This window comes from Schizosaccharomyces osmophilus, chromosome 1, assembly GCF_027921745.1.
Source record: "Schizosaccharomyces osmophilus chromosome 1, complete sequence".
Lineage (NCBI taxonomy): Eukaryota > Fungi > Ascomycota > Schizosaccharomycetes > Schizosaccharomycetales > Schizosaccharomycetaceae > Schizosaccharomyces > Schizosaccharomyces osmophilus.
In genome coordinates this window covers 357,614-382,531 of record NC_079238.1, presented here as the reverse complement: position 1 = coordinate 382,531, position 24,918 = coordinate 357,614, and the positions used below count along the sequence as shown (strand labels likewise).

The 24,918-nt window shown below is 38.3% G+C and overlaps 12 protein-coding genes across 12 annotated transcripts; 5 read left to right on the top strand and 7 right to left on the bottom strand.

Moving 5' to 3' along the window:
- Positions 1 to 430: 430 nt before the first annotated feature.
- On the bottom strand, positions 431 to 2,221 carry cut12 (spindle pole body cell cycle signaling scaffold Cut12; the record flags this gene model as incomplete). Its single annotated transcript, XM_056178972.1, has 2 exons — positions 431 to 2,154; positions 2,215 to 2,221. The coding sequence occupies 2 exons, from the start codon at positions 2,219 to 2,221 to the stop codon at positions 431 to 433; spliced, it is 1,731 nt and encodes a 576-aa protein (XP_056036439.1).
- A 1,161-nt stretch (positions 2,222 to 3,382) lies between these two features.
- Positions 3,383 to 3,814, bottom strand: uvi15 (tail anchored plasma membrane protein Uvi15; the record flags this gene model as incomplete). Its single annotated transcript, XM_056178971.1, has 3 exons — positions 3,383 to 3,428; positions 3,536 to 3,696; positions 3,779 to 3,814. The coding sequence occupies 3 exons, from the start codon at positions 3,812 to 3,814 to the stop codon at positions 3,383 to 3,385; spliced, it is 243 nt and encodes an 80-aa protein (XP_056036436.1).
- An 873-nt stretch (positions 3,815 to 4,687) lies between these two features.
- On the top strand, positions 4,688 to 5,947 carry cdt1 (replication licensing factor Cdt1; the record flags this gene model as incomplete). The annotated part of the gene is made up of 1 exon (XM_056178970.1): positions 4,688 to 5,947. One exon carries the CDS (start codon positions 4,688 to 4,690, stop codon positions 5,945 to 5,947), a length of 1,260 nt encoding a protein of 419 aa, XP_056036437.1.
- Positions 5,948 to 6,418: 471 nt separating this feature from the next.
- On the bottom strand, positions 6,419 to 8,142 carry utp15 (U3 snoRNP-associated WD repeat protein Utp15; the record flags this gene model as incomplete). The annotated part of the gene is made up of 2 exons (XM_056178969.1): positions 6,419 to 7,585; positions 7,825 to 8,142. 2 exons carry the CDS (start codon positions 8,140 to 8,142, stop codon positions 6,419 to 6,421), a joined length of 1,485 nt encoding a protein of 494 aa, XP_056036434.1.
- A 151-nt stretch (positions 8,143 to 8,293) lies between these two features.
- Positions 8,294 to 10,893, bottom strand: alp6 (gamma tubulin complex GCP3 subunit Alp6; the record flags this gene model as incomplete). The annotated part of the gene is made up of 4 exons (XM_056178968.1): positions 8,294 to 8,749; positions 8,793 to 10,612; positions 10,656 to 10,717; positions 10,766 to 10,893. The coding sequence occupies 4 exons, from the start codon at positions 10,891 to 10,893 to the stop codon at positions 8,294 to 8,296; spliced, it is 2,466 nt and encodes an 821-aa protein (XP_056036435.1).
- A 226-nt stretch (positions 10,894 to 11,119) lies between these two features.
- Positions 11,120 to 13,756, bottom strand: ctf18 (Ctf18 RFC-like complex subunit Ctf18; the record flags this gene model as incomplete). The annotated part of the gene is made up of 3 exons (XM_056178967.1): positions 11,120 to 11,477; positions 11,520 to 11,647; positions 11,690 to 13,756. 3 exons carry the CDS (start codon positions 13,754 to 13,756, stop codon positions 11,120 to 11,122), a joined length of 2,553 nt encoding a protein of 850 aa, XP_056036432.1.
- An 865-nt stretch (positions 13,757 to 14,621) lies between these two features.
- Positions 14,622 to 15,254, top strand: nem2 (serine/threonine protein phosphatase (Nem1-Spo7 complex) regulatory subunit; the record flags this gene model as incomplete). Its single annotated transcript, XM_056178966.1, has 1 exon — positions 14,622 to 15,254. The coding sequence occupies one exon, from the start codon at positions 14,622 to 14,624 to the stop codon at positions 15,252 to 15,254; it is 633 nt and encodes a 210-aa protein (XP_056036433.1).
- A 928-nt stretch (positions 15,255 to 16,182) lies between these two features.
- rmn1 (MTREC (exosome adaptor) complex RNA-binding subunit Rmn1) lies at positions 16,183 to 18,055 on the top strand (the record flags this gene model as incomplete). The annotated part of the gene is made up of 4 exons (XM_056178965.1): positions 16,183 to 16,212; positions 16,251 to 16,288; positions 16,388 to 17,882; positions 17,936 to 18,055. 4 exons carry the CDS (start codon positions 16,183 to 16,185, stop codon positions 18,053 to 18,055), a joined length of 1,683 nt encoding a protein of 560 aa, XP_056036221.1.
- Positions 18,056 to 18,258: 203 nt separating this feature from the next.
- Positions 18,259 to 19,692, bottom strand: idh2 (isocitrate dehydrogenase (NAD+) subunit 2; the record flags this gene model as incomplete). The annotated part of the gene is made up of 5 exons (XM_056178964.1): positions 18,259 to 18,365; positions 18,417 to 19,181; positions 19,277 to 19,325; positions 19,386 to 19,529; positions 19,627 to 19,692. The coding sequence occupies 5 exons, from the start codon at positions 19,690 to 19,692 to the stop codon at positions 18,259 to 18,261; spliced, it is 1,131 nt and encodes a 376-aa protein (XP_056036220.1).
- A 1,099-nt stretch (positions 19,693 to 20,791) lies between these two features.
- Positions 20,792 to 21,124, bottom strand: sdc1 (Lid2 complex Dpy-30 domain subunit Sdc1; the record flags this gene model as incomplete). Its single annotated transcript, XM_056178963.1, has 1 exon — positions 20,792 to 21,124. One exon carries the CDS (start codon positions 21,122 to 21,124, stop codon positions 20,792 to 20,794), a length of 333 nt encoding a protein of 110 aa, XP_056036217.1.
- An 800-nt stretch (positions 21,125 to 21,924) lies between these two features.
- Positions 21,925 to 23,115, top strand: mto2 (gamma tubulin complex linker Mto2; the record flags this gene model as incomplete). The annotated part of the gene is made up of 1 exon (XM_056178962.1): positions 21,925 to 23,115. The coding sequence occupies one exon, from the start codon at positions 21,925 to 21,927 to the stop codon at positions 23,113 to 23,115; it is 1,191 nt and encodes a 396-aa protein (XP_056036216.1).
- A 698-nt stretch (positions 23,116 to 23,813) lies between these two features.
- pmp1 (dual-specificity MAP kinase phosphatase Pmp1) lies at positions 23,814 to 24,734 on the top strand (the record flags this gene model as incomplete). Its single annotated transcript, XM_056178961.1, has 1 exon — positions 23,814 to 24,734. One exon carries the CDS (start codon positions 23,814 to 23,816, stop codon positions 24,732 to 24,734), a length of 921 nt encoding a protein of 306 aa, XP_056036219.1.
- Between the last annotated feature and the right edge of the window lie 184 nt (positions 24,735 to 24,918).

Genomic DNA, 24,918 nt, shown 5'->3' with positions numbered 1-24,918 from the left:
ATTCATGCAGATACCTATGTGTATACAAGTAAACAAATGCAAATAAATAGATTGATTTAAAAGAAAACTTAAATTATAACTCTACCATACGACATTTTGCTTGTTGTAATTTTGAAGTGCGTTGTACGTCGTAGCCATAGTAGAGAGTAAACAAGTATTCAAAAAGTATACCTCATTACTTGATGGACGCCGCTTATGGAACTGCTTTTGAGGATCTTTATTAAAAGTACAAATGCACACTTTAAAAATTGTCGAAAAGTGAAATGCTATATTGTTAACAAATCGTAGATCTTCATTCAAAACAAAATTAATTAATATACGTATCGGAGATCACTGTCGTCGTTCATAACCGATAATCATCAAAAACAAAATCATAAAAGTACAAGTGTCATCACTAAAGGGACAGCATTCATTTTGGAATGAAAGTATTTCACGCATATCCTCTTTGTTGCCTTCTTTCTTCCAAACGACTCCTAGCTCTTGCTGAGCGCTCCTTCGAAAGCTTTTGTTCTGCTGTTAGTTCATTAACTTTTGATAAATCTTTCGGTTGTAAATCCCGCTCATAAGGATGAACTTGCGTCAACGTATATTTCTGCTTATTTCGCGAAGGATTTCCGTACAGAAATTCTGCATTGCTGGGTTCTTTTTTATGGGCCAGTTGTCGGTTGGCTAACTCACGGTTTTTGGATAGTAAACCCATGGATGGCATCAAAGAATCTTCAATCTCGCTTGGCTTATTTTGAGGCTCTTTTCTTCGATTTGGCATGGGTAATGGGGTCGGAGTTTGAGTAGCATGTAATAACCTTTGTCGAACTTTGGAGGCTGCGGATACAGGAGTAGATGAAATTGGACCAGAACCATCCCCAAAATTGAAGAAACTATCATTGGGTTGCTTTTTCTTCGCCGAGTGGGACAACATCTCTGCTGCCAGATGCGACATATCTAACGGATTAGAAAATGTTTCATTGGGGAGCTTGATAGATTCCCTGGTTTGCTTTGGGGGGCTGAAATGAAACAGACTATTTTCCCGTAGAGGAATGTCCAATTCTTTGGAAATTGGATAATTCTCTTTTGCTTTCGGAACGACATTATTTTTATGTTTCGTAAAGGTTGGTTCTTGTTTTTTTTGCATACGAGAAAGTCGATCGTTATCTACCTCCAGTAATTTGCATCTTCTTTTCCAAAACGAGATTTCTTCTTGTCTTTCTGTCATAATCGCATCTACCCTCTCCCTTATTTTTTCCAATTCGTCTTCCAAATCAGTGTGCGCTGTTTCGAGCAAATCGAATTTTTGTTTCCAATACTTTCCTGACGAAGACATAGGGTCATCCAGATTTATTGTGTAGTCGGCCTCATCCGGGACTTCCGTTGAGTTAATCAAGTGCGATGTGTCAACGAGGACGTCGTGTATGATATTCTTCATTTTTCGATTATTGTTTACTACATCCCGAAAACAATCCTTGATCAGCTTTGACCATTCCAAGTTTTCCTGTTTAGTATCCGAAGATTCTGGTAATGATCTATCTGTTTCGGTAAAATGCGACGTTGGGTTTTTCGGTTCTACCTTGAACTTTGGGTTACCCTGATCGCGAAGCAATCCGAGATTGTCCATGGGATGAGTTTCTTCTTTTGTACCGTGCTTTAGTGGAAATTTATTTTCTTCTTTTTGTCGCAGTTTGAAAGAATTTTCGGTTTTACCTTCCAGTTGAGCTACTTGGCTTAATTTATAGGCAAGTTGCTTGGATGAAGGCTGAGAGAAATACTTATCCTCAAAGTCATAGTCAAAGTCATTACTAAATCGATTTTTTGGTCTCATGTGGTTTTCTTTATTCTCTTTCTCGTATCCCTTTTGCTGAAGTTCACGGTACAGCGAGTCGTCACCAAGATGATCTTTAAAATTCACCGACTTCTTTATTTGTAAAGTGCCGGGTGTCTTCAAAATGCCGTTTTGCCCGTTCTTATGTTTTGTAGGCGTAAGCTCATCCATAGGCCTTAGACTTTCCTCGGGAATCTTGTTTTCTGCATCTTCAGGATTCACCTCTTCAACGTAAACATTGTTTGGAGGATTCGATGTGGGCTTTGTTACAGTTCCTGCAAGTTTTCTGGAAAATGCGTTCCATACCCACGCGTATGTTGGTGGTGTATTCAAAGTATCTATGCAATTTCAGTTAGTATTTGCCATTTTGTTTACATGGAAATGCTTTAGCTCCTTACCCGACATAGTGACTCTACGTTCAATCAGAACAATCTTCTATAAAAATTTTCTTTAAAAAATATAATAAACGCTTCAAATTCTTCTTTGCTTTCCAGATCTCGTTTCATTGAACTCGACTTTTTTTCGTTTGTTGTTGTATTGGATTGTTTACTGCATTGCTTTGCATTACTAATAGCCTTGTTACTCTTAATTGTAACTTTGATACTATTATATCTTAATGCAGATTAACATTCTATTTAGAATTGCTTCGTAAGCCAGAAAAGAATACTACTACTACAGGATGATGGAAAGAAAAGATTTTGTCCTTCAATAGCATCATGATGATTGACATGAACATCTGTACGTTTTTTATTGAAGAATTGATTTCGATTCATTGACTTGTCTCCCATTCCTTTCTTCCTGTCTACAAAACGGCATGAGATCAAGAAAACGAAACTCATTTACGAGACAGACTTCTACATTTGTTTCAACAGTTCTCCCTGTATCTCTAGCATAAAACTTTGCCATAAGGATTAGAACACTAATTTAGACAAGAAATATCACAATCACTAAAGGAGTGTTTATTAAGTCCATTAGTATACTAAATGGTACGTTCACCATATATATGAAAACGAAAGCCTAAGGATTAGTTCCTTGAAATATTCGATTATAAATTAAAAGGAGAAGAGATGAAGAATTAAAACGTTCGAATAGCGATGTCTATTCTGTTTAGTCAGATGTATTCACAAAATTACCGAACTTATGCAATTAAGGGCAATTTGCAAGCAAACAGAGTCAAGGATTTTCCATTTCGCCTCGTCGATACACTCTCTAGGGAAAGTAAATATGCTTTTTCTTGTACAATCCTAATAAAATAATCCAAATAAAAAAAAAAGTCAAACAGGTACCAATACAACATGAATGAATCAGGACAAATTAATTCCCTTTTCCATAGCGTAAACAGAACGTAGAAGGCTACAAAGAAAAATGGAAAGGATCTCTAACCTTTTCCAAAGCCATTTGCTCCGGGAAAAATGTCAGTTATTCTGAAGAAAAAGGAAGTATTACTCAAGCAAGAGACCTGAAAAGGGCCAGCTCAAAATGGCAAGATTTCAACGATAATAAACATATTTTTTTTAATATTATAATCATTTACTGAGGATACGCATCACTTGTACGTCATCCATCTTAAAACAACGCATCCAAGCAGCAACAGCATGCAAGACCGGCCAACCTAAAAAAGTTAGTTCCTATTTCTTGAGGTGTATACAAACGACTATCAGTGAATCAAGCTTAGGCTCACTCGCTGTTGCCATTCGTTGCATGAAAGAAATTACTTACAAACCACAGCACATATCACCACCACCAGCACTTTGATTTTGGGGAGGTTGTTGAACATACATGGGCTGTTGTTGAGGATAACCACCGCCTCCTTGAGGGTAGCTAGGGTAGTTTTGTTGAGGAGGATAACCGCCGTAGGCTTGTTGGGGAGGAGCAGGACCCTAGAGAACACATTGGTTAGCATTGTTCGTGGAAATGCAGTAAACATATGGTTTCTACCATAAAAATGGTTCCAGTACTTACGTAACCTTTATCACCGTAGAACTGTTGAGCAGACATGTTGTAGAAACCCTATAAACAAGAAATAGGTAAGCTGGGTGATGGTAGAAGTTAAGTTGCTTACCAAAGCACGTTGAAGGTTTCTTCATCATGGGAAAGTGCATTGACTTTAGCTACATACAGTGGTATTTTATTATCAAATAGATGAAATTGTAAATTACTCTATAATGTTTGTAAATTTTCCTGCACACATTATATACATAAACACTTCTTGGTTCGCTTACAGGTATAGCCGTATTCCTTCGTTATAAAATCCATTTGTAGCATGATATCGTACAGGTTTGAATTTTTAAGATGAACATGGACACGAAACACTTTGGTACTAATTATGAAATGCGAGAACCCTAGGGATTCCAAAACATTTGCTTATACGGGGTTTTTTCAAACCAATTTTATTATTGTTCTATAATGTAAAAAAAAAAGAAGTATGCTTGAAAAAACTATCTTTAGAAAAAGTCTATAGAACGCAACTACAAAGAAACGCGTAAGCTACTTGCTTCATTTTACTCAAATGGAGTCGCGTTCAACATGGTTTAGCTATGCTTTGCTTCCATAAACGCAGTCAGTGACTCTTCGGCATCAAAGACCTCGCGCACACGAGACAAGTTCTACTTAAATTTTAGAGGGCTAGGACGTGTCGAAGATACGGGAAATGAAAGACAAGTTTTGTTTTCTTACATTTTTCATGCTTTCTTTTCTTTGTCGTTTGATAATTCTCGCGTTTGGCGTCGCGATGAGGCACGAGACGCGACGCGTCATAAACAAACGCGACGCGAGAGATTCGTGGTAAAGACGCGACGCGCTTTTTATAAAAAGAAGCCAAGTTAATTAAGACGCGTCCTTCATTCAAACATTCTATTTTTTGTTAAGGTAATGCGCGCTGGTTCGCAAACAACATTGCCGTTTTCTGTAGAAAAAGTTCGCTTTCCTTCATCAAAACGAAAGCTTTCAGAAGCAGATGACTCAGACAATTGCAAACTTCCAAATGCTCCCACACCCCTTCCAGCTCTAAAAAAGAAGGTAGTCCATCAGGATAATCCAAATTCTTCGGAATCCTGCCAGCCTAGCGTTTCAACAGATTATTCGCCGGCAAAGCATCCTTTAGAGTCTTTTTTCTCCGCTCTAGACATTTGCTGGAACTTTCATATTTCTATTAATACAAAACCAACGTTTCAACTTTTGCAATCAAAGGTCTCTTCGTCAATAAAACTATCGTTTCACCTGTCTCACCTTGCGCAAATTCTTACCATATGGCCGGAAGCATATCGACTGAGGCCGTGTATCTCGCAGTATCAAGGCCGCCGAGTTGCTACTTATGAGCTTCAATCTTCATCCCAAAAAGCTTTAGATGCTAATACGTCTCGGTTACAAGAATTTCATCGTCGTCTCGTAAGGTACCTTGAGATTCATCCTCAAACTCAAGACATTCCCGAAACTCAACTTCCTCCTTTGCCTAAATTAAATCAGAATAATCCTGGAACACCATCTTTGACTGAATTGCTTCATTTGAAAAAGACTGCATCTCCCACGAAAGAAACCGTGTGTTGCCAGGAGAAAGAAGAAGGTGAATCTGATAAACATAATAATTCAACACAAGATTCATCTTCTTTTGAAAAACAAGTTGAATCATCGGTTACTCCCGTTGCTTCCAAATCCTCGTTACAGTTAAAAAGCCATAGTACAAGTAGCGTCGCTACAAAGAAAGAGAACCCAGCACAGTTATCTCTGCGGCAGTCTTCACTGTTTGATCGTGTTCGCAAAAAGCAGCAGGTTGCAGAAGCTAAGAAAATTGAGATAAGCAAAAAAGACCCCGTCCTACAAAAACTGTCTTCTGAGAAGGTTTCCCTAGTTCGGATCATTGACCTTATTTTTGTTCAGCTTTCGACTTGGCCTTCAAGGCGTTCATTTTCTATGACGGAGTTAGTCTCCAGCATTCAAAAGTCTCTTTCCTGTAATATGTCTTTAAACGAATGTATTGACATGGTTCAACTACTTGCTTCTACGCTCCCTTCGTGGTGTTCCATCCACCATCTAGGAAATGTTCAAGTGGTCACCTTTACTAGAATGGTTCAAGGGAAGCCTTACCTTCGTTCTCAAATTGTTTCTGAATTAAACCAGAAAATCCGTGAATAATCACACATTATTTTCATGTCTATTCCTATTATATGTCGAAATGACGCTTACTCATTTCATAATTTGGATTCTTGGTTCGTTAAGCTGCTGGCAGTTTGACAATACTTTTTTTTTCTTCTTCTATTTTTTGCTCTTATATATTACGAATCTTTTATGACCTTTACTTTGGTGTTTTCAATTCGTTAACCGAAGTCTCTAATTTAAACCTGTACCGTTTAATAAATATTCACTTAAACTTATTAATCACCAACCCAATTCTATTATTGAAGAGCCCTATTACTTTTTGTTTAAATTATATCAGTAAAGCGGTTTATATAAACCATTCACCAAAAGTAAATGAGAACCAGTTCATCGCAAATAGTAAACTGCCTTTGTCCGAACCATACAAAAATATATAAAAACCTTTTCTCGTGTATATACGGCTTAACTTCCTTTTCCTTTTTTAAAAGGAATTAAGCATAGGATATTGCTTTATGCTGAAAGCATATTTAACATGCCAACCAGCTCGTTGGCTTTTTGAGAAATGACAACTTCCTGCTCAACCTTTTCGCGGAACTTTGAAATGGCACTTTCAACCATGACACTACCGCCCAATGCAATTCCATATATGTTCAAGACAGTGTTTGCAACTATAGTCAAAACGTCTGTAAAGCGTGGATCTTGAATATATTTTCGCAAGAACTTCAAAAGCGGACTCAGAGAAAGATCGTCACGGTTAGAAATCGCTATACGTAGACCTCCCACATGCAATAATTCAATTAACATGGTAACCACCAAAATTGGGGATCCGTTTTCTAGGGACATATCTAAAGCATCGCCATAATTAAAAGTTTTCAAAGCTTTATCGAAAGGACGAAGTCTTTTACGACGTACTTCTTCGACGTAGAATTCATCATTTTCACCCTTGTAAACGTCTTTTTTACGTTGAGCAACACCAAATGCACTGCCGACACCTAAGAGGAAAGGAGTCTTTGTGGTCGGTTGCTTGCCTACGCGGCGGGTTCTTTGAGACAAAGCACCATTGGTCATACCAACGACGAGATTTCGATCGTCAGGAGAAAGACCCAGTGACAAAATAGGAGCAGAATATTTAATACCGTGGACAACCTTCCAATCAGCCACGTTGTAAATTTTGACATGGCCATCTAAACCACCACTTAAGACACGAGTATTGTCTGAATTCGTGCTCAAGCATGTAACACTCTTTTGATGGTTGGCCAGTGTTTTAGCTGCTGTTGATTTACCAGCTACCAGATCCCAAACCTTAACAGAAGGCCCACCAGCAGAAACTATAGTACTTCCTGATTGCAGGGGCAAGACAGCGTCCACTGAATCTCCGTGATCAAATGACATTACCTCGGGTTGTGCCAAACGTGTATCCCATAATCGAACAGTGCCATCATAACCAGCACTTACCAGTCTAGTAGCACTTAGCCATTCTGCGGCACGCACATAATCCTCATGTCCCTGAAGATCATGGCTAGCTTCACCCGTAGTTAAATCCCAGACTTTAACAGTCTTGTCATCAGATCCAGAAAGGAAGCTAGTTGTTGAATAAGGACAAAATTTAGTAACCTGCACAGGATACTTATGCACATTTAAACTTCTTAAGATACTACGAGTCGATAAATCGAAAATCTAAAAGGTTATGTTAGCCGGTTTCATATTCTTTAAAAAGCAAAAAATAATAATAATAATAAAAGGCGCAAGATAAACTGTTATAATTCCTCTTTTCTTGTGTGAAACAATTTTCATAAACCTTCATAACCATTATTAATGTCGCTTTTTTCTTCAGCACAGAATATAGGTCTTCACAATATGGAAACTTCTAAAACAAGCCCAAACGCCTTTAATCATTCAAAAATTAAAAACCATACCTGAACGAGACCAGTGGCATCACCTGCAATGAGTAGTTTACCGTCTTTTCTAATATTACCGGAATATGCAATATCTTTGAAACGGGCAATTGTTTTCTTCACAGAACGTGAGCTTGCTCCATATATTTGAACACGTGTACCGCTTGTAACAGCAAAATCATGTGGTGATTCAGCAGAGAAATGAATGTTGCTGACAGAACTATATTCCTTTGCTACGACAGGAACTTTGAAAGATCGCCAAAATTTATTTTCAGCTGTGATCGGATTTGGCAACGCAGCAAACCGCTGCGGTTGAAGCCTTCCAGAAGGTGCAGACATCGAATTGTTCAAAAATTGATGGTTTCAGGAAGGTGTTGCGGAAATGGTGGTTGGTTAAAGGCGAACTCAAATGGTCAATCTCAGAAGACATGAAGTTACATTTCTTTTTTTTTTTTTTTTTAATAAACTTAATTTACATATAAATAAACTTTTATATCCTCTTTTGCTGGAGTGCGTAGAATTCGTTAAAATTCAGACGAACAGACAAAAACCTCATTTCTGAATCTTTTTGAGTAGCTAAACCATACAGAAAGTGTTTTAGTCGTAGCTGAAATTCTTCTGAACAGTGTTGAAGTTTTTCTTGAATAGGCACGTACTCTTCTTCCAATGACTCTGTGGATATAAGAGCATTGACCTTCAAACGACTGTATAGTGACACAGAAAAACTATGCAAAACCTCAATTGTGTTATGAAAAGATAAGATGGTCTTTAGAATTTCATGAAGCTGGTGAAGGAAGGAATCTTCAGTCCGCGATCTGGCGCTACCCAGCAAACCTTTATGTGTGATACTGGTCACATAATGGTGATGAGCTTCAATATATGTATCCAATGTAGCATTTGGCTTTGACATTTCCTCTTTTAGTTTTTCCCAGCTAATCTCAATAACCTATATGATAATTAGTGACCTAGCTTGATGTTTGTAGACTTACCTCAAAAAGAATATAATATTGAAGCTGGCAGATAAAGTGAATCATTTCGGCCAAGTGAATACTGACAAAATGCCATTCTGGTTGAACGAAATCTAGTTCACGAATAATATTCCGGGCTCCTAGAGTTGACCGACGCCAAGAATGAGAAAGAGCAAATTCAATTCTTTTTAATCTCCATAGAAAATTAAACATTTTTAAATATTGTCTGGAGCAATAGGGAGTGATAATAACGTTAATTGGAGAATCCACTTTGTACTCCAAGGTAAAGACATCCCAGCCTACTTCACCATGGGATAACTCCAATAGCCTTGCATCCAAGCGCTTTAAAACATACCCTTGTTCGTAAGAGGCATTGCTTGAGCGAATTGCACTCTCTAAGCATGTTGTAAGATTGTGTCTGAAAAGAGTGTTGGCAGGTTGTTCTAAAGAATCACCTAAACTTTCCATTAAATATGTAACAAAATCACCTTGGCCCAAAAGAATATACTTTTTGATAGCATTCAAATGCTCACTCAAATGAAACTTCTCTTCCATAAGTTGAACGAGATGTCGAGTGGACTGTGTATAAGCCATATCAATAGTTAACTTTAGACTCTGAAAGTCCGTATATGAGAGCTTTTTTGCAAATTTGCTATAGTGCTCCTGAGTCCATTCTGAATCATCACAACCATAGCGGGCAAAGTTGAGACACTTTCCGATAAGAAATATTTTTTCAACTAAAGGACTTGAAAGGAAGCTTGGTATTAATTCTTTTTCTAAGTGATATTTTCCTTTCCAAACAATTCGTCCTGTTCCCTGTCTATCATGGGTATGAGATATATCATCACTTTCAATGACAAAAAACTCCCGAAAAGGATCAATCAACTCTCCTTTATAAACCCAATTCTCAATCATCTCATGAAGGGGTTGAGTGATTTCCATCAGTACCCGCTTGCTAAGGTCGTGAATGATGGGATCACCATGGAAGCTGTATCTGGCAACAATGTGAATTAGCTTCTTCTTGTTTTTTTCCTTTATATATGAATCTACAATGGATGATAGTATCCGAAACTTCAGTCGTGGCTTATTAGTCCATACTATACAACGCCGAATGCTAACAGTCTGTGATCTCGTTGAATTGTCTGTTCGAAGTTGGGACTCTAAAGAAGCGATAAGACTTAGGTACTGCGTCAATTCTTTAGAAACGAATGCTCGGAAACTTTGTAATGCAAGAGTTTGTTCCTCAGATGAAGATTCAGATAATCTCAAAGTTGAAGGTGAAGTTTGAAACCCATCATAATCAGCAAATCTTTTCAGCTGTCGATAAAGAAGACCAATTTCACATAAAGAACGAATTTGTAATATATGATGAGAGGGGATTTGTTGTGATAAGTCAGCACTACCATCATGAAAACTCACGAGGTCCGTTGAAACGCCTTGAAGAATAAACAGCGTGGCACTTTTCAAATAATTCTCACTATTAGAAATTTCTTCAGTATGCGAAGCTTTTTCTTCAGCAGGTGTCGGCTGCTTTTGTGAAAAAGATGACCACTCATACACAGAATTTCGTTCAGAGACAGGTATGCTTTTGCTCGTGTTCCTTGCTTCTGTAGTTTCAGAAAATGTACGTTCAGGTCCCAAAGAGGGTAAAGCCTGCACCTCTGAGAGAGAATTCATTGGATGAGAAGATGCCAGTTCACTGATGGTCTCACTTAAACTTGATAGGCTATATAATACTTGTAATATACTAGCTTTGTTTTGCAGCACCTCTTGAGTCCGTAAACGAGATACTAAATTAGAGAGTCGGCTGTATAGAATCCCATCAGCATTATTATTTGAAACTAGATTTTATGTTAGTAAGGTAACATACTTATTTTGTCTTACGTTTTGAGAATATCTGATATAGTATATCTTCAATTCCATATACTGGTGAATCAGAAGGGATTCTAACTGAAGTCAGTCTTTTGAAAAGTATTCAATGTCGATGAACGTACGAGTTAATGATTCCTTCAAAAAATCCAATAATTGTTTCAATCGTATACGGCTCTGATGGGCTTTCAGAATTCTGTAAATATCTATCGGCAAGACGCGACAATGCAGCTCGAACATGAACTCCGGACATAATGCAGTAAAAAGAATGGGGAATCAATTTTTTTTTTACTAACGGCACGAAAAAAACGAAGCCTTCAAACTAAATTGGAAGCGATTAAGTCATTAAGCTAAATACCTGCCTTCTGTGGTAATAGCAGAATTCACAGATGGTAAATAGAAATTGTGAGACAATATTACTAGCGAAAATGGATTTCAAATAACAATAAAACAAATAAAGAATTATATTAATATACAAATTATTCAAAATGAAGGATGTCATGAAGGGAGATAGGCTTTCGAATAGCATTTGAAAACCCATCATGAAACTTCAAATTAACTGCAATAGCTTTCTCTGAAGATATTGGGGACGTTTCATGCTCTAGGCTATTTTCATTTTGTTGAGGAATTTTGATTTCTCTACCAAAAAAGTCGCGTCGTATAGTTCTTTCAAGTCCTACTTCTTTTCTTTTCTTTTTTGATGATTCCGAAGAGGAAGGCTTTAAAATAGAGCTCTTTTGGACTTGTTCAAGACGTTTCCGAAGAAGTTCTTGAGAAAGCGATTGTCTAGTTGAATACGTACTAGAGGGAGGATTCCATACTAGTTCTTCTAGAGGGCTGAAAGGTTAGACAGTTGTTGGTGTCCTATATTATACTTACGGTTCAAGTCGATAGGTGTATTGGCCATCACCGATTGGAATATGATTTAGCCGTAGGTTGTAGTGGTCTATGATTCGCACGGCATGCTCAATTTTTACTTTATCTTCGGCATAAGAGCTTCTAGAAGACTAAAACATAATTAGTTGGCGTCAAACACAAAGTAACTTTACCTTCTTAATCGACGGATTGATAACGCTCAACAAAGGATCAATTAAATCTAGGAGCACGATTTGTTTTTTATAGAATTGTAAATCTTGGGCATTGAAAGAAGACATGAAGGTATCCAAAATCTCAAGCCGGTCGCGACGAAGCTTCATCATTTCCAAGTCGTAACGAGGATAACGAGTAAGATGAACTTTATTTGCAGAAGCATACAAGTAATGAAAGTGAATTACTGAATAAGGCATATATTTCCACAATTCGTGATGCCCTCTGTAAGTTAGTGTATTAAGCCGATCGAAAAAATAAAGCCAATCCGCTGTTATTGCTGGTTTTGAAAACAGATTATCTGTAAAAGGCAACTGTAGGTAGACATGATAGCAGTCCATTAATGTAGCATCTACATCATTACCACTTTCAATCATGTTTAGTAATGTGTCTATGTGTGAATAAGAAATTTGTGATGCTTCTATACTTCGTAGAGAACGCGCATCAGGTCGATGTAGAAGTGATGATAAGAGACCAGAATTTGTTGAGGAGTTCGTTTTTGGTTGTAAATGTCTTATCATTTCCTGATTAACAGATGATGCGTTTAAAGACAACAGTTGCAAACTGTTTAAACAACTTCGGATATCTGAATTGTAGATATCTGTCAATAAAGTTAAAGAGCGACTGTCTATAGATAGGTTTTGAGACCTACAAATGGAACGTAAACGTCCTACCAAAGTTGCTTGCGGGGGAGCATTAAAGTAGACTACTTGAGCATAGGGTCGTAAAGGCCGTAATGCAGGAGTATAAAGATCATTGCAGATGCAAATAATAGGACGACAAAGAGTTTTCTGCTTTGACTTTTTCTTTGATTTGGTAGTAGTTTGTGCAACACTGGCTTTCTCATCGCTTTCCAGAAGTGTAACAAGAGCACGAATGAAGGCTGGATCTCCGCCGTCTACTTCATCCGCCACGATACAAGTAGGCTGGGATGACAAGGCAGAGTGGTACGAGACAGCCGCGTCAATTTTTTCATGAACGGTGTTTGCTGTACGATCATCGCTAGCATTTATTTCAAGGACCTTATAACCAGCTTGACGGGCTATTACATGAGCCAAAGTTGTCTTTCCTGAACCAGCATAACCTGTTAAAATCATAATCCGTTTATCAGGACGCCCTGTATCTTTAGCTACAGCCTTTGAAATAGCAAGTTGACGTGGCGATGCTGACGCATGAGGAGCAGTATGCCCAAATACAAACGGATCCCAAGCCTTTATCCAACGCATGGCATCTCGGTGTACTCTTTCGTCACCGATTAATTCTCGAAACAATTGAGGGCGAAACTTGTCAACCCACATTGCCTCGGTGCGCACCAAGCTTTTCAAAGCAGGAAAGCCTGAGGCGTTATTTGCATGGCCAGCTGAAGAAAGCAAATCTTGTTTCACTTTGGGCCGTGATTGAAAATCTTTCGACCAAGATTGGACATTTCGAAGTAAAGTGTCTTTGAAGAAAGGTGTTTTTGATAGCTCAGCATTATAGTCAGGGCGTTGCTGAGTTGAAATCTGTACATGGCGATTATAGCGTTTGGGAAAGTGGAAAACAGCTCCAGAAGAAGTACGAGCAGTTACATACCCAAAGGTACTAGAAGAGCCAGTTGATGGGTTTGTGTACGGATTGTCTAGATCATGCAAAGGTTTGGCATTAGGAACATTCTGAAACGTAGGTGGAAGAAAAAAAGGATTAGAATCGGTGCCAGACTCTTCCTTGAAAGAAAAGGGTAGTTTTGTATCGGGCGAAGGGAGACGAACTGAGTCAGTCAGAGAACTGAAGCTTTTCTGGGCAAGGCTGTCATGAGGAAGTTCCTCTTCTGGAAAGAACTGGTTCCCCTTTGGCATTTCTGTCTTGTTTTGTTGCCAAAAGAGGGATTGCTTTTGGGATAAATCATCCTTGGGTTCGGCCATGGGAGTGTCGATATCCATCGTCTTACGGGATATAAAGCTACTCAGGTCCTTTTTTAAATACGCTGATTCTTTCTCATGCTCAATTTTTGAAGTGTTTGAAACATTTGGCAACTTTGTGTCTTCATCCATGCTAGAATCCATGCTGGATGCCCCATTTTCAGAGCTATACAAATCCAAAGTTGAGGGCAGATCATCTCCATTTCTCGTAGGAGATCCAATTGGTTGAGAACTACGAAACAAATCATTTGGGATATTTCGATGCTCTAAATTTTCCAAAGCATTCGCATTTCTCATCTCCAAAAGGTACTCTTCTTCTTCCTCATATTCATCCTCACCATTTCTTGAGCCTTTATCTTCTTCTGCTTCTAGTAATTGCTGCAAATCCTCATCATCAGGTATAAAATCCATGGACGCGTCTACACGGTCTGGTTTATTTACACTTTTTACCTTTGAATGTACGAGGAAATATGATTACCAGAATCTAGTCCTTCTCGTTATCCTTTCTTACACAATGTACCGATACACCTTCTTTTCTTTTTGAAATCTTAATGTAGTCGTTTAAATACATATCGTGTATTTGTGTGTCGCTCTTTATGTACACTTACAGTGCCACGCAATCCTGGATCTTGGGAATGCGCGCGATTTCTATGCATCTTTCGCATATTTCCAGTTTGTTGAGTCTTCAATCAATTTGTGAATTGGATTGCAGAGGTTTTCTTACTTACTAGTTTGTACGGATGGAAATTGTCTAATTGGCTTTGCTGTGTAAAATTAAGGTGTTCTTGGTCGTAAGAAACGTGTGTGGCTCTTATAACAGCAAAGGATTGACAATATTAACTGTAAGGGCAATTGGTTTTGGAAGATTTCTGTGTTGGCATTTAGGTAACTGAGTAGAGGGAGTGTATGACAAATTGGTGATTGTTTTTCTCGTAACTTTTTAAGATTATTTGGCTTGCATCTTTCCATTCTTACGCTCGATAAAGCATACAATGCCATGTCTTCTCCTTTTGTTCCTAATACATTGGCTGTGTACCATAATCTTTTAATTTTAGAAGCTTCCTTTCGAAAGACATATCTACAGCTTTGCTCCCGTCGACGAAAATATCTAGCCTTTTACATATCTATGTTGACATGGAATATTTACTTTTCGTACCGGGTGTTTTTTCGGGTTTCACTATATTCGTTAATCGACCTCATTTATAAATTATGTCTGCTCTCAGGGATTGTAACCATGTTGTTGTTTTATGTCCTTGGACTTTATCGTTCAAGCATAGCATATCCTTCGCGTTACGTTCAACAGACAAACAAAGCTTTGCGCTTATTTAACATTCGCCTCGTAATTACGTCTGTCCCTTTTTTCCAGTTTCGAAATCCTTTAGACCACGGAGTTCATTTGGTATTATCGAGTAAGCGTTTTGACATCCTTGTCATAGAAGGCTGGGAAGCGTTTCGGACGGCCTATTTGACCTCTGAACAAAGACGTCAAAAGAGAAAAAAGCAATTTCGTAAATCATCTGCAACTATTGCACCTTCTTCCGCGTTGACACAAAAATCAAGGATGTTTTCATCTCGACCCAAAAGTAGAAGGGAAGACCTGGCGAAACCTCCGCAGTTGGATTCACTTTAGAAGCCTACTTATTCTCATGATCATTTTCCGATGGTCCGAATTCCCTCGTTCCCTGAGCAGTCGGAGGGTTTCATAAGAAAATGTTTGTTTCTTTTCTAGTCATCGCGTCGACTTGGTTGTTAATCCTTTATTCACTTTTAGTTTAGTACTGGACTGTATTTTTACTGGCTCTTCTCCCAAATAATTCCTATCATTCGTTGTTGTATTTTTCAATGAGCACGATATTTACTCTTTTTGTTTTTGTTTAGATTTCACACGGTACTTCCTCTTGCCTTCAAACACTCTTTATATCAATTGACCCAATTCAAAGCATTGGCACACATGAAAATTCGATATGCTTCTCCTTTTTTTTTCCTCTACCAACTCTTCCACGAGACATATTATTATTTAAGGCTCCCTGTTGTTTGATGCTTTAATTTCGTTTACGCTTATGGCTACTCATGGATATTACATGCAGTAAATTATCCATTGAAAAATTAAGTAGACATTGTGCAATGCCTTTGAGAAAATTCCAAGATGACGTTTATTTATTCTACTGAAAAAGCTTTATTTTAATGTTCATTCATCTGTTGTTCTGAAGAGAAGTAGTAAGTAGCTGGTTGTATACACAAATTACTTTCAGAAAAGCAATGCATGGAACAAATGCAGTATAATAGTTGAAGAAACAAATCTATAGAAAGCAAGAGCTCGTGGCATTTATGGTCGCAAGCCTAGTATATCCATTTTGGCAAAACTTTACAAATGTTGATAAAAGTGTTACGATTGTTAGGTAAAGACAGACTTCAAAATTGGTAATATATTGACAAAGTATTCTTTAGCATTCCTTCTTTTAATTTGATGACCGAGTTTTTGAAGTTGGTACCAACCGCTAAGATGTCCATCAACAACCTATACCTAGAACCTTTCACAGAACTTTCCTCTATTTAAGATGCCCTTGTTTTTAGAGGAACATGCACAGGTATATTAGTAGCGCAAAAAAAATTCTAACTAGTTTAGTACTTGAAAAAGTATCTGGAAAAGGCATTAGAACCCATGTAAGTAAAGCAGCAACCTTACACAAAAGAGGTGTCTCTTTGTAAAGAGATTTTATTTTATTTTTTATTATTCAGCATTAAATGCTAATGTAACTATAGTTCCGATGCTGATGCTGGCGTGTTGTCAGATTATGCTATGGCTCTTTTGCGGCATGAATCTTCAGAAGAGGAAGTTCGTCAATTATGTTACTCGCAGCTTGAAGACTTTTTGAGGCAAGAAACTGTTCCTTTTGTTGATAAAATATTTGATGTTTTACGTGAACGATCCTATCTCGAAGAAGCCCCAGAAGTGGCCGCTACTGTACTAGCAAATGAACCACCCCAGTATTCCGATAGCTATTCTTTTCCTCCGAAACAGAGTGCTCCTGTTCCAAATTACGTCGCTCCAACTCCGCAAAATCCAAATGCGTTCTTTCCTCCAATGCCTCCCATGATGCCAATGCCAATGTATCCTCCTCCTGCGATGTCTGATTCAAGGTTTATGCCAGAGAATCCTGGATTTTATAACCCTTCTAGTCCAGCTGGAATTCCTCCTTTTCCTCTCCCTTTTCCTCCTGTAGGTCATCCATCTTCATATTTAAAAATGAAAAACAAAAAGCGGCCTGTTTCAAGAAATGACCCTTACGGGGCGGGTCAAGCAGGTTTTGGTGGCCGTAATTTTAAGGGTGGTCCGATGGGTCAACGGCCTGCTCGTATTGCGTCGAATGATCCAACGAATACAGTTTTACATGTTCGTAATATTCCCCAAGAATATATGGATGAAGAGAAAGTCCATTCGTTTTTTTCCAAATTCGGTATTCTCGAAAAGGTTGAACTTGATCCTGAGCATCATGCAGCTATATTGACTTTTACATCTCATGAGGCGGCTCAGAATGCATGGACAACGCCAGAGCCAATATTCAACAATAGATTTATTAAAATTTTTTGGTATAATTCTAATAAAGCTTCCCAAGGTCGACCTGCCTTCCGCAAAGATTTTTCTCAAGTTTCATCAGAATCTCCAGATGTTGAATATCAAGAGGACGAGGACCCCACTCTTTTATTGCAAAACGAAGATTTTCATAAGGATATTGCCGAAAAGCAAAAACTGCATGAAGGACGAATGAAGCGTCTAGAAGAAAACAAAAAAGCCCTGGAAGAGTTGAACAAAAGAAAACAAGAATTGGCTTTGCAGCAGCTTGAACAACAAAAGTTACTAATGAGCAAGATGAGGGAAGCCGACCCTGAAAGCAAGAACAATTCACAGCTATTGGAAACTCAGCTAGCAGTCCTAAAAGCGGAAGCTGAAAGTTTGGGTATTCCTGTAGCAGGTGAGGGAAGTCAGGCAGGTCAGTCCACGAATCATCATCCTTCTTCATCCTTAGCTTCTCAGCGAGGGTCTTCTGCATATAGAGGAAGAGGTAGAGGTGCATTCTCTTTGGCATCAATGTCCATAGACAATCGGCCTACAAAGATTAAAGTTAAAAATGTGACGCCCGAGAAGAATGAAACTTTACTACAATCCGTTTTCAGTATTGGCGATTATGAAAGTATTGATGAACTTAATCCTGATGAACGGTTGATTAATTTTCAAAATAGAAAATCAGCAGAACGCGTAAGTGCCGTTTACAAATTGAAGTCAACTACATTCTCTAACATTAATAACAGTTTTACCATGGAGTCTTACGCATTCCTTCTTTGAAAGATGTTCAATTAGAATGGGTTGCCAAAACTGCTACTATACCTTTACAAACTTCGGAAAACATGATGGAAGACGGCAATGAATAGAGTACAAAAAAGAAAACATAACAGTTCTTAGTCTGTTATTTAAGGTAATAAATTTCATTTAATTTTTATTTTATTGAGAAATCTGTAAAATTAAAGAAGGGGGTTAGATGGTTTGTATTTGAAATATTATTTCAGTGTAGAAAGTCATCGGCATAATTGCTTAAGGAAGGCATTAATGCAAAAAAGATTGAGGATAAAAGTCATTACTTGAGGCGGGAAATGATGGCTTCTGTGTATTCGACGTTCGAAGATTTACCTCCCAGGTCCTTGGTACGAGATTCGGGACTGTTGGCAAGGGTATCAAATATAGCTAAAAAAAGTGTTAGATTAAGAGCCACAATTGTATTATCATTAGACATACCTGTCTCAATTTTAGCAGCGTGCTCATTCAAATTCATATGTCTCAACATCATGATGGAGGAAAGAAGCAAAGCAGTGGGGTTGGCAAGACTCTTTCCAGCAATATCAGGAGCAGTTCCGTGAACAGCTTCAAAAATGGAGGCATCCTTACCGATGTTACCGGAGGGAGTTAATCCAAGACCACCAATCAGACCAGCACACAAGTCAGAAACGATATCACCGTACAAGTTGGGCATAACCATGACAGTGTCATTGTAGGGAACGGGATCGGTAACAATGTTGAGGCAAGTATCGTCAAGAATTTGCTCATTCAATTTAATATCAGGGAATTCGGGAGCAATTTGCTTTGCGGTGTCAAGGAACAAACCGTCAGCCATTTTCATGATGGTAGCCTTGTGAACCACGGTGATGTTGTCTTTGCCGATTTGACGAGCATATTGGAAAGCATAGCGAACGACGCGTTCAGAAGCAGCACGAGTAATCAGCTTGATAGATTGAACAACGCCAGGAACGACTTCATGCTCAATACCGGAGTATTCACCTTCGGTGTTTTCACGAATTAAAACCGTGTGGACATTGTCATAAGGGGTTTTATAGCCGTTAATGGAAACGCAAGGACGAACGTTTGCAAAAAGTCCAAAAGTTCTACGAAGAGTAAGGTTCATAGAAACATGTCCTTTGCCGACTGGAGTTGCTAAAGGTCCCTTCAAAGCAACCTTGTTCTTTCTCACCGACTCAGCAGCATCTTCGGGAATAGCGGTTGTTCCTATAAGGCAGAAAGTATTAATAATCAAGAACGCAGATGAAAAACAAACAAAACGTTTCGTCAACGTGATTTGTTTTCTATGAAAGAATACATACCATTTTTTAAAAGAGGGTAAACCTTGACAGGTTCCCATTCAATAGGGACCTACAATATTTTGTCAGTCCTGTTTTTACTTCATCTCTTTCATTCTGTAAGGAAACATACCTTTGCAGCAGCGAAGACTTGTTCAACAGATTTTGCGATTTCCGGTCCTATGCCGTCACCAGCAATCATAGTAACAAGATAGTTTCCATTGGCGTTCTTGATACCTTCAAAGGCTCCTTTTGCTTGAGAGCTATTCATACGTCTCTAATATCGCTGGTTAGCATGAAGTAGCTTTAGAACCTCTTGTTGAAGTGAAGGACCCGTCTTCATTGTTGATGGACGTAAGAATTAATGTACATACAAAGCTGGCTTGTGAGCATCTAGGGATGGCTCTTAAAGAGGCTTGACTACGGAGTAACGAGATCATTTCTGCGAGTTCCTGTATTCCCGTTCAAGATTTGCAGAGGGTGTGGAGTGTGAGTTCAGACTTCCCGTTTCAATATAAACAATGGATTGCGTACGCAAACGTATATCGGAAAACACGATAACGCAAAGGAACGCAAAAGGGACGGAAAGAATTGATGCCAGGAAAGCTGGTATAATAAATAAGCCTACAAGAAATCAAATAAAGTAGAATAGAATAAAATGAGCTTAACGTTACGAAATCAAGAATTTGCGAATTGTAAAAGGATTTCTGTAATTCTGGACTGTTGTTACCTGGGTTATGGGTTACAAATAATACGCTTGAAGTAGGAAGGGAATACAACAGGATCTTTTGCATACTAGTTGAACTAATTGCTGTTTTACGTACAAAAATGGCCTATGATGGACAACACTTTGCCTAAGTCATTTTTCGTTACTGCTCTCATAGTACTGGGAAAGCGTCATATGTAGATACCAGTAAATTTGTGAGGCATGTATGCCCAAAAATAGTATTTTGATAAACAAGTTATCAAACGTGAATATAAAACAAAAATAGAGAACTAGAAGATAAATAAAAAACTTTTTTAAGCTCTGGAGTGCAAATCTAGGTAGCATCAGGCGAAGGCCAACTTGGCCTTCGCCTTCGCCTGATGCGTTTTGTTCATACGAAAAGCAACCGAGCGGATGATCTAATTCTCTTACAACAGCTTTTCCATTGTTTGAAAGGATGTAGGGATTAAGTGTAAGTGTGGATTCGTTTAGTATGAAAACTCAGCTGTAATCATACGCGGTCTCTCGACCTGTTAGTATTTATACTCAACATGCATCCCCATGAAAAAGAATCCATTCAGGTACTTTTCAGACTAACAACATGTTAAGGAATGGCGGAGAAAGGTAATCAAGAATTAAAACCAACTTAAAAACGAAAGCACATTTTTATAACCAGATTCATATTCACAGCATGGTCCTTGATGGATTTGTTCGATAGTTCTCTTAAGCCCTAGGTAATTTCGCTGAGTCTAGCCCACCCTAAACGTTGGATAGAGTTCGTCAATGAAATATTTCAATTCTATAGTTCCAGCAAGGAGCAACAACAAAAGCCATTAAGGACCTGATGACGTGTCTGGAACCGAAGTTGGTGAAATATATTGAGAAGCATCTGCTGTGGAAGGATATTGGGGATTCGAATTCGAATTCGAAATCGATGTTGGGGAAATTTGGTTCATATTTTGCGATTGCGCCTGAGACTGGGGTTCAGAAATCATTGGTTCAGGCTGTTTTCTTTGTAGTTGATTCTGACTAGCATCTAACAAGTAATGGCCCAACACTTGGAGAGGATTTTCAGGCCTATCTCGAGCAAGCACTTTCATTCCCTCCAAAAGAACAGGAGTAACGTTTTCATTAAAATATTCCCTAGATGGAGCAGCACCTGACATATTGCAAAGCTTTAAAGGAGAACGCAATAAGAAATTAACGAAAACCCAAAAAAAAAAAAAAAAAAAAACGCTTGTCAAAAAGAAAGCAAGTTATAGCAAATAAGAGAAAAATTCCCGTATCACAGACAAAAGAAGGATAAGTTTCTTGTTTGACTAAAAGAAAAAGTCACGGGGCAGAAAAACAAGGGAAACCTTTAAAAACAAATTTTTCTGAAGAAGGAAATGTAGTGGAACAGGCTATGTTATAGCTGATTTAAATTTTTAACTGACCCCAAGTACGGATTGTTGTACATTCATGGTGTAACAACAGTATGTTTCTGAACCTGGGTGACAAGTTGCTTTGCTACCTGCATTGACGATTTCTGATGAAAAAAGTGGGTATTATAAAGGATAAAAGAGAACAAATTGATTGTTTTCAGTTAGTTTCCAAAATCTTTTTGAGAAGAACCTGAATTTTTCGTTTCGTTGAAAGAAAGTCATTGCCTTGGAACCATTTGGATGAATTCATAAAGGTCATTTTTGAAATTGTGTAAAATCAATCGAGCACATGAAATAATTACAAAAAAATTTGATAGAAAATAAGACCATATTTCAACTATTAATTACTGGTATTCTTTTTCTTTTTTTATTATTCTCCTATTGTTTATTTACATAGTCCTTCGAAGTACCATGCAGAATGATATCATGTATAGTGTGAACGCTGGTTTTCACAATTCCATGTTCATCGAGATACTGCATGAACTGTAATACCTGCCGAATAGTTCATTGAAATCCTCCAGCATCTTTTGCTGGTGGTTTGTATGTCGAGTAACGATTTCTCTTTCGACAAAGGAGTTGTAGAGGATCCTTTTTTAAGCTATGAAGCCTCAGTGAAGTCGCGTCCCAATATTTCATTAAATACCCATGAATCTTATTTCCAGAATGCGAAGCATCAAGATGATTTACCTTCTCTGAATTCCGGGCCGGACGTTGCTACTAGGGAAAATCATGGCTACATGCAGGAAAGTAGTCGAAGTGGGTTATCTTCGTTGGATGCCAATAGCAGGTCTCAGGATCCGTTTGGACTCGAACGACCAGTAATAAATCACGCTTCTATGCGCAACGCGGTTGGACCTTTAGCAGAAACATCTCTTGAACGAGCTTCTCCTTCGGAGAACTCAACGGTTCTACGCGAATTGGATGAACTCAAGTTCAGACTGAGCAACATTGAGTTTCATATGAGTCAACACTCACCAACTATTTCATCTGCCTCTCATTCTTATAGTCCTTATGGGAATTCTAGGAATGCTGCTTCACATATGAACACCCAATCCTTTTCCCCAGCTCCTTTAAATACTATGCAAACCGCCTTATCACGGCTACAAACATATCATCCTTCCCCGGCTGTTCTAGAGCCTATAAAACAGGCTGTTCAGCATGCCATCACGCTCACCCATACTACTCCATCTACCGTTGTGGAGGCTCTATGCCGCAGTTTGGCTGAACTGTGCCTTGGTTTGGTTCAACAAGCGATCGATGCCTCTTTATCGAGTCATCAGCCCGGTCAAAATTCTATAGAAATGGCACCTCACTCTACTGCCCTTGATTTATCGAATTCCGTACATTCGTCTCCATCTAGATCCATAAGTACTGATACATCTGCTTACAGTTCACCAGATCGTCCTCTATTCCGCCCGCCTCCTTCTTCCCAAGGCTATAAATCAAATTACAGAAGTACTTCACCATCTCGTGCTTCTTTTAGGCATTCCGTGTTTTCTGATACTTCTCGCTTCCAATCCAAACTGCAAAGGTTACCACATTCTCCCCTTCGGCCTAGACAACCTTCTTCGTCCATGTCAACAAGTTCGACTGTGCGACAACCCTCCATGAAGTACATAGAGAACTCTCAAGATTCCTCTTTTGGTCCTTCGTTCCTTGATACCTCTTACAATCACTCTACGCCCACAAAAAGCTCTTTGAATGTTTCCCCAGAACCCGAGTCACCTCTATAAATTCTCTATTTTCATAATTAAGTGTTACATTAACTCCTACCATAAACGAGTCAATTAGTAGAGGAGTGTTTTTTATATGTTCTACGATCTTTAGTAATTTACTAGCATAATAATCCGACCTTGCTTCTGTTTCCTTCTTACGCCTGTTCTGGACTGCTCTGCCGACACGAATTTCTTTCTTTTTTTTCCTTCCCAAAATTCAATTTGATACTTTTTATAAATAAATTACTTAATAACGATTATCTTTTTGGCCCATAAAAAATCCATATGTTTGATGTCAAGCATTGCTTCATGCGTATAAAATCAATAGTGGATATCGACCTTTCCCAATGGAATACCACTAGATTATTCCTAATCTCATTATAGAACATTCAAAAGTTACTTCTTCTTGCTTAATTTACTTAGTAATGACTTTTCAATGTAGACTTATTTTTCTTTTAATGCTGTGTATAAAGTCATCCTCTGTTACCTCTGTGACTTCGCCGTAAAGGGAGATTTTTCAAATTCACAACTCGCATTCTTCCTCTATAAATTAAAAAAGGATTTGAACTACAGAAAATAAGAAGTTTGAAAATATAATTGAAGGGACCAACATTAGCGTTCCTATTGGATGTTGAGGTTGTTTAGATTGAACAAAACGAAGCGTTGTGGCATGGTCTTGAGGTTTTACCAAATACAAAGTAGCATTTATCAAGAGAATGGAGAGTCGAGCTGCAAAGGAACCAGAAGAAAATGTTCGTAATTGTCATGATGTGAGGATGAAGCTTTGGTCGGTTTCAGAAAACTCTGAACCGGCAACACCTTCAACGAAGCTTTCAAGGAAGTTCCCTCAAAATCGAATGTCACAAAAGTTACTCCCTTTAAAAATATCGACGTCTTCCCTTCCTAACATAAGAAATGATGAATCTGATGCCTCTGATCAGTCCTTGTCTCCCTATAATTCTATTATACCATCGCCTTCAAATTATATTGGCAACCAGCCTTATCCAAATGGTCCTGTGTGTATCTATCCTCCAAATATATACCTTTACGCAAAACCATCTATGCCGATTTTACAATCCTTCGACGTCGTCGTCAATGTCGCCAAAGAAGTTGTACAACCGTTCACGAGCGAGGGTCGTTGCTACAGGGATTCCAAATATAACCTAGATATTCATGTGTTTGATTGCCTTGAGTATATCCACATACCCTGGGAGCACGATTCGCAGTTTTTGGTTGAATTGGATCAATTGGTGTCATTCGTTACTTATCAAGCACTTTATTTGAACAAGCGTGTTTTGATAAATTGTCAAATGGGAATTTCTAGATCTGCATGTCTTGTTATTGCGTTTATTATGAAAACTCTAAATTTAAATGTATCCGATGCGTATGAATATGTCAAGCAACGATCCCCTTGGATTGGTCCTAATATGTCGTTAATTTTTCAGCTTTCAGAGTATCAGCAAATTATTCATAAAGGTTTGGACTCAACATCTCGATCTGCGAACTCTTTCTTTTTTCCTGAAAAACCGTATACAGCACAACTTCCTCTTTCCTCTACAACTTCTACTGATTCTCTTACATATCCGGCTTTACGAAAAACCAAAAGCAGTGGCAGTATGAACAATGAATCCTCCTGAGACTGCTTTGCTTTATCCCACCCCATTCATTATTTTTTTTGTTTTTTCATGAACGTTCTTACGCTTCTTTGTATCCTTCGATATCGTACTTTTTTAAACGTGCTTCTAGTTATGTCCTTAAAGCGCTTTATAATTTATTTAATCTCTACGCTCGTTTTAGAAAGTTGGCCCTCGAGTCGCATTG